The sequence below is a fragment of the Oryx dammah genome, unplaced genomic scaffold (assembly GCF_014754425.2).
Source record: "Oryx dammah isolate SB20612 unplaced genomic scaffold, SCBI_Odam_1.1 HiC_scaffold_10, whole genome shotgun sequence".
NCBI classification, from domain to species: domain Eukaryota; kingdom Metazoa; phylum Chordata; class Mammalia; order Artiodactyla; family Bovidae; genus Oryx; species Oryx dammah.
The window spans coordinates 66741309-66752544 of NW_024070194.1; the positions used below are offsets into that span (position 1 = coordinate 66741309).

Sequence of the window (11236 nt, forward strand, 5' to 3'; positions counted from 1 at the left end):
TCAGTAGTCCTGAATTCTAAATTCTATGGGTCAAAGTAAGACTGTGTCTGTATTTTAACAGAAATATTTTTGGTTCAAAGTAGATAGATTATATACTGTGTAACCCATACAACTTCAGAGTGAGGAGTGAAGTCTTTACTTCTTAAAATGTGAAATTTTGTTTAAGGAAGTATTTTTATTGAACTTTATTTTTGAAATCTTAGCAAACATGAAATGAAAGCTCAGAGTACTTGGTTATTAAGTAAAGTTTCAACTCATAAACATTATTTGGAATTTTGGAATATGTTCAGTTTTAGGAATATTATTTGAAGAAACATCACTGTTATTTTGTGGTCTGAAGAAAAAGTATATTTTGTTCTGATTTTTTATTTCTTTATTTAACTTCTGGGTGTTGGTTCTTCTGGTGCAACGGTTTTTCTAGAAATGTGAAATGCGTAGCCTTATAGGAATCTTTAGTTCTTAAGTGAAAGATCTCTTTGTGCACCAAATTTGTGCCCAGAAATAACTTTCTTCTGTAGTCAGTAGGAAAAGAAAAATTTGTACCAGTGAAGTAAGTAGTTGAAAAGAAAGGAAAATACTGTTGACAATTTCTTTCTAGATTCAAATGTCTATGAATTAGAATAATGAACTGAAAGAAAATGTCTTATTAAAGCAAAAGTTTTAATGTAATAGAGCCATTATGTAATGTTTTAAAGAATTTTTTAGTTTTAAACAAATGCAAAAGATATTTATTTTGGTTTAATAGTTGTTAACAATCCTGAACCAGGAACATCCTGCTAAAAACAAAACATTCCATAGATAAGAATTATTCCCCCATAACTAATTGTTCAGTTGCTAAACTCTTTCTCTTTTCCAGCATCACAGCTATCTTTAGACTGTGAAGACTTGATAATCCTAAAGGTGGACTAGATTTGTTCTGTATAGTCCAGAGGGTAGAAATGAAAAGGGTGCAGATTACAGGTTGCTGTATAAGACCCTTTCTGACAATTAGCCATATGTAACAGGGTCTGCACAGTGGAAAACAATCCCCTGTTGCTTAGATGTGTTGCTTCAAAACAGAGTGAAGGAAAGAGGAGTGTCTGCTTTTTATGGATGTTGAACTTGATGGCCTTCCACTTCTTATCCAACCCTGATGAGTTTATCTCTTAAGTAGCGTAACACTATTGTCTGTGTATGTTTTGAGATGGTACTGTCTTTATTGACTTATTAGGAAAGGAGAAATTAATTTTCTAACCTCACTTAGCTCTACTTGTTTATTTGGGCTTCCCAGGTGGCTCAGTGGTAAAGAATCTGCCTGCCTGTGCAGGAGACACAAGAGACTTGTGGGTTCAGTCCCTGTGTTGGGAAAGATGGCAACCCACGGCAGTACTCTTGCCTGGGAAATCCCGTGGACAGAGGAGCCTGGCAGGCTGCAGTCCGTGGGGTCACGAGCTGGGAGTGACTGAGAATGAACACAGGCACTGATTTATTTGAAATCTTTGTTTCTTGATTTTCTCAAGCCATTTGTGGTTTCTTTACTTTTTTCTCTCAGTTTAAGATCCTTAATGTACCCATGTCTTCCCAACTTGCTGCAAATCATTGGAACCAGCAACAAGCAGAACAAGAAGAGAGGATGAGAATGAAAAAGCTCACACTAGATATCAATGAACGGCAAGAACAAGAAGATTATCAAGGTATCAGATCATTTCCAGGACAGAAATGGAAAGTTGTGATGCCTTTTGAGTTTTTAAAATATAGAACATTAGAACTATTATTCTGTTCCTTTTCATGTCATATTTGTTTATATTTAGCCTGAGAAGTTGATTGTTTTTTATATTCCTTTCTGTCTTTATTTTTCTTTCACTTATTTATAAAATAACACTAATGTAATTTTTTATCATATTTTGCTTCCCTTATAATTCAGTTAGATTCCATACTGTAAGAGCTGGATTGCAGGTGAGATAGTACCAAGTTTTAATTGCCTTGTGTTACCAGTCAACTGTGAGCAAATTATTATTCAGCAAATATCATCTCTTGTCTGCTTGGGAATCCTGGTCTTGAGGACCCTCTTCCTTCCAGATTTGAGGGCATCAAGTTAGGATTCCAGTTTTATGCAGACATACTCAGCACACTTGGATTAGCTAAACTCTACATATGGAGTCCACAGATACCTTAAGAGGCCCTCAGAGCTATAACATGGCTTTTATATAATGTTATACTCACATATTGCTTTTTGTGCAAGAGATTGTTGTATAAATAAATATTTGGTTTTCTATCTTTAAATCCCACTTTTAGAATCTTCTCTTTTGGTTGATGCCAATTTTTAAAAAATAATTGTGTTTATTTATTTATTTGGCCATGACTAAAGGCATGCGGGATCTTAGTTCCCTGATTGGGTATCGAACCCATGTCCCCTGCAGTGGAAGCATGGAGTCCTAGCCACCACCAGGGAATTCCCAATACTCAGTGTTCTTAATAATAAAATAATGGTAGCTAACACTCAGTAGAAGTGCTTATTATGGCCAGATGCTTATGTACTTGATCATAGCTTTTAATCCTTACAATAATTCCATAAGATAAATGAAATTTTATATTTAGGGAAACTGAGCCAAAAGCCCCATAGCTAGTATGTGGCAGAGCTGGGATCTAATCTAATATTGCTTAGCTCCAAACACCATGCTCTCAGCTATTGTACTCTACTGCTTCTTACGCTGTTTCACTGCCTCACAAGACACACAGTTGTGGCCCCATTGCTTATAAGGGAGCATGGTGTTGTATGGTACACAAGAGCATATCTCCTCTCTTGATTGCTCTTCCAGTACTTCTCAATTATTTTAGTCCATATAATGGTGATTTTTCTTTAGTTAGCTACCTGACAGAACTAATAAATTTGATCTCCCTTTATTTGCTTATTGGGAGAAGTACATTTACCAGTGTTAATGCCTTTTCTGTTTTGCTTCTAACTACAGAGATGCTGCAGTCTCTTGCCCAACGCCCAGCTCCAGCAAACACCAATCGGGAGCGGCGGCCTCGTTACCAACACCCAAAGGGAGCGCCTAATGCGGATCTAATCTTTAAGACTGGTGGGAGGTATGATGATCTCGCTTGTTTCTGCCTTAGCTAGTTCTTTTTCATGGTTCTGTGTGAATAAGTTAGATAGTTCTGGATTATACCTAATGATAAAGGCCCAATGATTAGCACAATAGAAAAGTCTTTTGAGTTGCAGATATTTGAGGGAAAAAAAAAACCTGTTTATAAAATAGTTACCTTTTTTTGTTATTTGTTTTATAAAATCTTGATTTTAGTCATACCAGTATTGGTTTTCATTTTCTTTGACTTTTTTGGATTTTTAAGTTTTCTCTTTGGCATTTACATAGAGGACTAGTTATTGATTAATTGGAGAGAAGTCACAGGCTTTTTGTTAGAATTTCTTAAGCCAGTGTTAGGTAATTATAATGTTTATAAAAACCTAAAACCTGTTGTTAGACTTTGAGGCATGCAGATTGAGTTTTTTGGGGGGTATTTTGTTTGTTTTTAAATTATAAAATATCCTGCTGAGACCCATGCCGGTTCTTCTTAAACTTGAGTTGCCTGATGTGAAATAACTGAAACTGTAAGGTATTTCACATAGAAGATATTCCCTAAAAAGACCTCACTCATCTTGTTTTTAAGGAACAAAATTGTTGAAAGTTTAGCCAGGATCTGATCTGAAGACCCCTCCCCATGGATTTCATTCTCTCTCTTGTGTTTGGGTTATTATCAAAAGTGACATAGGCTTCGCTGCTCTGACAGGTCTGCCTTGGGGTATTAGTGTTTAGACTGAGGCTGTCAGAGCCGTCAGATATCAACGTGTTGTTGGGAGTAGGCGAGCAGGTGTAGGAGAGAGGTGCTGGGGTTGCAGAAATGGTCCACTGCTGGAGTAGTAGCACTGTAGAAAATGCAGATGTTCATCCGGTGTCTTTACTCACTAAGAATATTTGTGTTCCTGCTAACGTTTTACTTTGAACTACATGCTCAGGCCCTGATAGCTCAGTTGGTACAGAATCCACCTGCAGTGCAGGAGACCCCAGTTCGATTCCTGGGTTGGGAAGATCCGCTGGAGAAAGGGATAGGCTACCCACTCCAATATTCTTGGGCTTCTCTTGTGGCTCAGCTGGTAAAGAATCTGCCTGCAGTGTGGGAGACCTGGGTTTGATCCCTGGGTTGGGAAGATCCCCTGGAGAAGGGAAAGGCTACCCACTCCAGTATTCTGGCCTGGAGAATTCCATGGACTGTATAGTCCATGGTGTTGCAGAGTGGGATATGACTGAGTGACTGTCACTTCACATATGCTCAGACAACTCTAATCTAATTTCAAAGTTTAGGAAATTGGTTTGTCACTGAGTTCTCACATCCTTCAGGGTTACTCATGGCTTGTGGGATAAAGTCCCAGCTCCCTACTTGATAACATGACCCTGGATGATAGGGTGCACTCTGTTTACTGGCTTTCTCTCCTACTGTTCTTTGCCCTCCTCCTCACCCAGCTGGCCTTAGTTCTCCTAGTTTCGCTGTCTTTTGCCTCTCTGTTTGGAACCCTCTTGGGTTCTTCCTCTGGATAACTCTTGCTTCTCCATCTGGTCTCACCTTGATACTCAGAAGTCTCACTTTGGTGCCCTGAGTCACAGTGCTTCCCCAAACCTTACAGTGCTTCATCACTTGCCAGCCTGTCTCTGTCCCCCAGAAAATTGAGGACCCAGGGAGCCTTGTCTTGCTTTCCGTTTTGTCTCCTACAAGCTTTTGGTGCCTAGCGTGTAGTAGATCCCCAGTAAATATTTGTTGAATGGACAGAGAAACTTCAAAAAAAAAAAAATCTGTGTTTAGTCTTTTGATAAACTTTCTTCCTATATTATGCTACCCAGCACTCATTCCCTTTTGTTTACCTGATTTTGTGAGACTCCAATTCTTCAGCTACTTCCTTTACCTATTTTAAATCTCTTCCTAAAATACTGATTTGGAAAATAAAATCCTGACTTGTACAGTGCTCTTTAAAATGGCCCTCTGTAAGGTCTCATGGTATTGTGGTATTTTTAAAGCCAGAGCTCTTAAATGCAGGTGTGAATGAATATTGGGGAGGAACAAACAAATGTGTGAAAATGAGTTTCTGAGCCTTTCAAGTTCCATGTGTTTTTTGCTGTTTTTTAAACTTAAGTTTAAGTGAAGTGTAGTCATGTGGAAGAACATTAGCTGATGCGGTGGTGTCTTTTGGTGGTTTGGCTCCTCTTTATTTTCTTCTATTTTTAATGCTGGGCCAGACTCATTGGGAAGCTGTTTATCTAGAGCCATGATCCTCGGCTACCTGGTGCTGAATTCCTATAGGAGGAAGCGGAAGAAATTCTGTGAGGTCTAAAGAACTGTTTTCAGTTGACTCCTAACTTGGCTAGTATTCTTTTAAAAGTTATTAATATTGTTGACATTGGATGGCAGATGAAGGGAAACTAGAAACCTGGTTATTAAGGCAGTATTAAGTTTTTCTTATCTCTAGATTTTGATAAGGCTCTCAGACATTAATTGTAATGATTTTTATATTTTCTAATCAGGATTGAAATAGGCTGTCAGCCCTTCTCCCTTGGTATTAATGTTCTAACAAAGTGTAAGCATTTTGCTTATAATGAATTAAAATGGCAGTAGCACTCTAAGTAATAGTTACCCAGGTGTTTTGTAAGGCAGGACAGGGTTGCTTTCCACTCTGCTAGTGTTGGAAAAACTGTGAAACTCAGCATCATGGGAAAGATTGAGGGCAGGAGGAAAAGGGGGCACCAGAAGATGAGATGGTTGGATGGCATCACTGACTCAGTGGACGTGAGTTTGAGCAAACTCGAGGAGATAGTGAAGGACAGGAAAGCCTGGCGTGCTGCAGTCCATGGGGTTGCAGAGAGTCGGACATGACTTAGCAACTGAACAACAATAGCATTTTTGGCAAATGTCAGTACTAATACAGTTTACACTCTATGAATTCGTGTGGATTATACCATTGCTCCTCAAACTTTAAAATACACATTTTAACCATCTTGACTCTCATTAAACTGCGGGTTCTCATTAGTTTCTAACAAGCTGTCAGGTGATGTCAAAGCTGCTGGAGTGTGGACCACTCTCAGAGTGATTATATATAGTGAGAGGTTATAGGGCAGGTATGTCTCACTTATCAAAGACTGTGAACACTTTTCCTTTATTCACTGCATTTGTCTAAAATATTCTGTTTTAGACCATTGGTTTGTCTTGACATCAAAAGAGAGACTGTTTCTTTCTCTCAGGGAGTACTCCTGTTACTGACCTTTTCCCATTCTGTTCAGTTTTGTACAACTTGCAGATGTATCCAACTGAAGATAGACTTTTCCTTATTTGCATTTTAGTCTTGGGAAGTTTCTTGCTAATGCAACTGGCCTTGTGTAGACAACCTGCGTTAATTTGCTAGAGCTGCCAAAAGGCAGCATAGTACATGGTGTGATTCACACAACAGAACTCCCATCTCACACTCTAGAGGCCGGAATCCAAGGTCAAGTCAGGGTCGCTTCTTTCTGAGGGCTGAGAGGGACAGTCTGCTCCCAGCTCCCTGCTGGCTCCTGGCGGTTTGCCAGCAGCCCCTGGCATTCCTGGCTTCCACAGCCCCTTCTGATCCCTGCCTTCCTCTTCATGTGGGGCTCTCCTCAGGTGTGTGTCTGTCCAGACGTCCTCCTATTATGAGGACACAGTCATACTGGATTAGGGGCTCATTGGATTCCAGTCTGGCCTCCTCTTAACTAATAACATCTGCAGTGACCCTTTCTCCAAATAAGGTTGCATTCTGAGGTTCAGAGGTTAGACTTCAGCACATAAATTTGGGGGTTACACAGTTCAGCTGTGACACAAACCATGAGTTTTCAGCATCTTAGAAAGTAGTTATAGGAAAGCTGACGGGGCCACCCTCCCCATCACTGTCAGAATTGCCCCGTTTAGTGCCGCTCTGCTCCCTCTTGTTTCTTCAGTAGGAATCTGTACCCTCTTTAAAAAAACACTGACTTCTCTGCAGTCAGTGAACAGTGGCTGGTGGTGCTCAAGGGGCATTTTCTTGCTGGAGGGGCATCCTCAGTCCTGGTTGTTTAACATTGCCCTGTTTGTGCCTCTAGGAGACGTTGATCCAGCAGCACGTGTCATTTCATTAGGTCCTGTATCTGATGTTGTGGATAGTGGAGTCCTCCAGCAATTGAATGAGAGCAGTGGACACATCTCAGCATGTCGGTCTAGAGAGTTGTGAATCTAAACCTGGGACAGGCTGGGGCCATGAGGCAGAAACAGCAGCCTCTGCCAACACCGGAACAAGCCGACGCTTCCAGACAAGGCGGAAAATGCCTTTTGTAATGGAAATCACGTGAGGGTTCATCTTCTCTTGAGAATGGCAGTCAAGAAATGAGGTGGTTGACTTGACTCCTGAGCAGTTACACCAGGAAGAGCGTCAGTGAGATGACTGAGCCGGAGAAGAGACGGTTGTAATGGTAATGGTATGGGGGAAATGAACTTGAGTTTAAACTTGATTTGAGTTTCAGTGTCTCTGAATTGAACATCCTATGTTGAAAGAAGATACATTTGGGGGCTCCAGAACTACAGTAGAAAAGTATAGAGCAAGCAGTAAAATCTTCTAGTGAAAACTTACATGCAGGACAGCAAAATGATGAAAGATATCCAGGTACCAGATAATCCACCAGGAAGGCTTTTGTTTAGGAATCTCTTTCATGAGGAACAAGGGATGGGGGAGAAAAATCAGTTTTATCCATCAGAGTCAGTAATACAACATTGCCTATTAGGGTAAACGGAAAATGTGAAGACGATTAGTACACACAGCATGAACCCAGATGGCTTAGGGGAGTCTGACACCAGCCTCAGAACAGGGATAGTCGAGCCCATTGTAAGTATCATTGAAAACAAACAGCGTGCCAGGCAGACACCACAGAAGATGGATGAAGGACAGCGAGAAGGGGATCCGGAGATTTTGTTGACCTTCATGGGTTTACAGCCTCTGTCTCTAAACAAAGTATGGAAACAGTAGAGCTTTTATTTTGCTTTTGTTTTTGTTTTGTTTTGTTTTCCCCCCACTACATAGAAATGAGAGTTCTTAGTCTGTTTCTGGCCAATCTGTTAATTTATTAGGGTAGTTGTCTTTCGTTTGCTTTCCAGTAGACATAGCGAATTCAGTTGAAAAGCAAGTACATCTGTAAGCTACAACTTGATTACATCTTTTTTCCTAGCTGTTTTGCATTTTTTCTTTCACCATATTTTAGTTTCTGCATGTAGAATTAAATAAGAAACAAAACTGTAAAGTTGTAACATTTCACATGGAAATGCTGCCCGATCTTCACCAGCTTCAGAAATCTGACCTTTGCCGATGCTGCAATAAAGTGTTGTAATTTCGATTTGGTGTGGTTGTGTTTTATTTGGTTTGGGTTTTGGAAACCTATCAAATGGGTAAATCAGTATCTCCCATGGGTGTCTTTGTTCTTTACAGTCTTGGAGACGATTTTGTTTGCATTTCACTGGTATCGTTGCTTTCATTTCAGCATCTGTTATTTGCATTGTTTTCTTGGGTGCCTGAGTCAGCTTACCTTGGGGTCAGTACAGAAAGTAGGCCGTGGAATCCGATCGAATAAACATGTTTCGAAGAGGCTTGAACCAGTTACAGTGGAAAATGCTGGCACAGCACCATCTGGTCTGGGTGGTGTTTATGTTGTTACCTGAGGGTGTGCAGCAAGGTTGATAAACGCCACTGTAAGACGGGCAGCTCAGAAGGGAATCTCGAGAACCATTGTTTTCAGTTTCTTTCAGGTGTTCATTCCAAGGTTGACTGAGACAATCCAGAAAGTGGGACTGTAATCAATCACTCTTGCTAAAATTCAGCTGAGAGTCATTCATATTTGAAAAGAAAAAGACAAGTTTCAAAACTCAATTCTCTCAACACTGTTTCCCAGCCCTCATTGCCATTTTACTTGCCGGCCCCACTTGGCACAGCATCCATCCCCGGACCAGTGATCAGCGGTCAAGGGGGCCAGTTCTGTGAAACCACTGGCTTCGTAGGCAGGAGCGTTAAGAATTACCTGGACGAGGCCACTTTCTACACTCATCCATAACTGCGGTTCACTCAGATTTTAAACGTGAAGCTTTTCCACATATCTACACGTTTATTTCTAAAGTTTGACTTTTAAAGAACTCCAAATGTTTTATCTATACAACATCTCATTAAAACATCTCTCGCTCTGTGTGGCCGGCACTGGAGTAGCTGCGCTAGCTCTGTGTAGTGCTCTTCCCTAGGCTTGTTTTGAATAAAGACAAATTGGAGGTGGAGTCAGTTTAAAAATACTTCGCATGCTATAAGTAAAATCATGTTTTTGGCATTCTTATTGTGATGCTTTTTTAAACCTTTGGACAAAGTACAAAGGACAGTCAGCCATCTTCTGTTATCTAAGTAAGTGCTTCTTTCTAGAGGAGTAACTTTGGAAATTGTTGGGTTATTACTCAGATGTTTTGTTTCCTTGGAGGAGGTTTTAGTTTTATAGTTATTGGGGAAAGCATTTCAGATTCTGCTGAGTATGTGCATGTATGTCTACAAGCGCTCTTTTTTTTTTTTTTTTTAACCTTTTCTTTGGTTTCCTATGTGACACTGGATAGTCAGTCAGGTTGGATTTATGGATTTAAACATTTTGATGAATACTTTGTGACCATGGAAAGGGAAGGATTGATTGACCCCATTCTGTTTACCAGGCACTGGGGATGCAGAGGTAGGGGGAAAAGAAAAATCCCTGCTCCCATGGGACTGATACTCTAGTAAGGGAGAAATGTGATAATTCTGTGAAGTTAGGTGACCATATGTGTAAACTGCTTATGCAGTGCATGGCATGTAGGAAGGGTCCCCTTGATGGCCCTGTTACTATGAATCCTTGTTCTCTCCTTACTGCCTGGCTTGGTTACTTTCAAGATGTAGTTCAAGCTTCGTCTCCTCTAGGACACCTTGCTGTTCCCTCATCCCTCATTTGATTTATTTTTATTTTTTATTTATTTATTTTTATTTTTATTTTTTATATATTACTTTTTTTTTTTTTTAATTAATTTATTTTTTATTTTACTTTACAATTCTGTATTGGTTTTGCCATACATTGACATGAATCCACCACGGGTGTACATGTGCTCCCAAACCTGAACCCCCCTCCCACCCCCCTCCCCCCTCATTTGATTTAGATGCTGTCCTTCCCTTGTAGCTCAGTTGGTAAAGAATCTGCCTGCAATGCAGGAGACCCAGCTTCGATCCCTGGGTTGGGAAGATCCCCTGGAGAAGCAAATGGCAACCCACTCCAGTATGGAGAAGCCCATGGACAGAGGAACCTGGTGGGCTACAGTCCATGGCGTCAGGAAAGTCGGATGCAACTTAGCGACTAAACCACCACCTTGAGCTTTCATCAAAGGTGCTGCCCACCTGCCCCCGGGTGGGGATGAGATTAATTGCAGGGTGGTGCTTAGCAGCTGTTCTGCAAGAGTTACATGGAACTTCTATCTGTAGGAGCACCAGGCTGCACTAGGGGACCCTAGGAGGTGCTCATCACATGCTCCCCCTGGACGCTGAGAAATCTGAGGGAACTTGCTTTACCTCAGGAAGCGCATGTGGCCATATTTTCAACCACCTTTCCTGCCATTTCCACAGCAGGACTTTTGCACTTGACCCAAATGCCACTGAACCCCAGGCCGGGTATGTGATGGGTTCTCATCTGCTTGACCAGGTGAGCTCAGGAATTGGACACAGGTCCCACTAGTCTCCCATTTCCCAGTTCACTCTGACTCTGGATGCTGGCCTGAAGACTTTGGGGCCGGCACTCACAGGGCATTTCTCGTTTGGACTGATGGGCAAATTGTCAATCTAGTTCCATGCATTGTTTGCTTTGTAATCTAGGAGTTGAGCAGGGGGACTTCATATGTCCCCTGAGATCTGTGTGCACCTGTGCACACTTGCCACTAAGGAGCCCTCAGGCCTGGAACATTTTCTCACTAGTGGCCCAGAGGACTGAAACACCTATTCCCAAAGAGGATGTGGAGGCACCAGGCAGACACCCTCAGTAACTCATTAGATGTTTATTGAGCACCAACTCCTGTGCTTTGTACTTTCATGAACTTGGATGGTCATTGACCTCTAAACTTCAGTCTGTAGACAGTTTACTAGGGTTGTCTGAGGAATTAACAAGATAATGGACTTGAGGGTCTTAAC

General features: G+C 41.1%; 1 protein-coding gene across 1 annotated transcript in view; it reads left to right on the plus strand.

The window, feature by feature from the left end:
* The window catches only part of UPF2 (UPF2 regulator of nonsense mediated mRNA decay), a 94417-nt gene extending 86019 nt beyond the window's left edge, over positions 1–8398 (plus strand). The window contains exons 20-22 of the mRNA XM_040248482.1: positions 1532–1673; positions 2949–3069; positions 7122–8398. Coding sequence (XP_040104416.1) covers positions 1532–1673; positions 2949–3069; positions 7122–7131 — 273 coding nt within the window. The 3' untranslated portion in view covers positions 7132–8398. The remainder of the gene's footprint in view (positions 1–1531; positions 1674–2948; positions 3070–7121) is intronic.
* The last annotated feature ends 2838 nt before the right edge of the window (positions 8399–11236 follow it).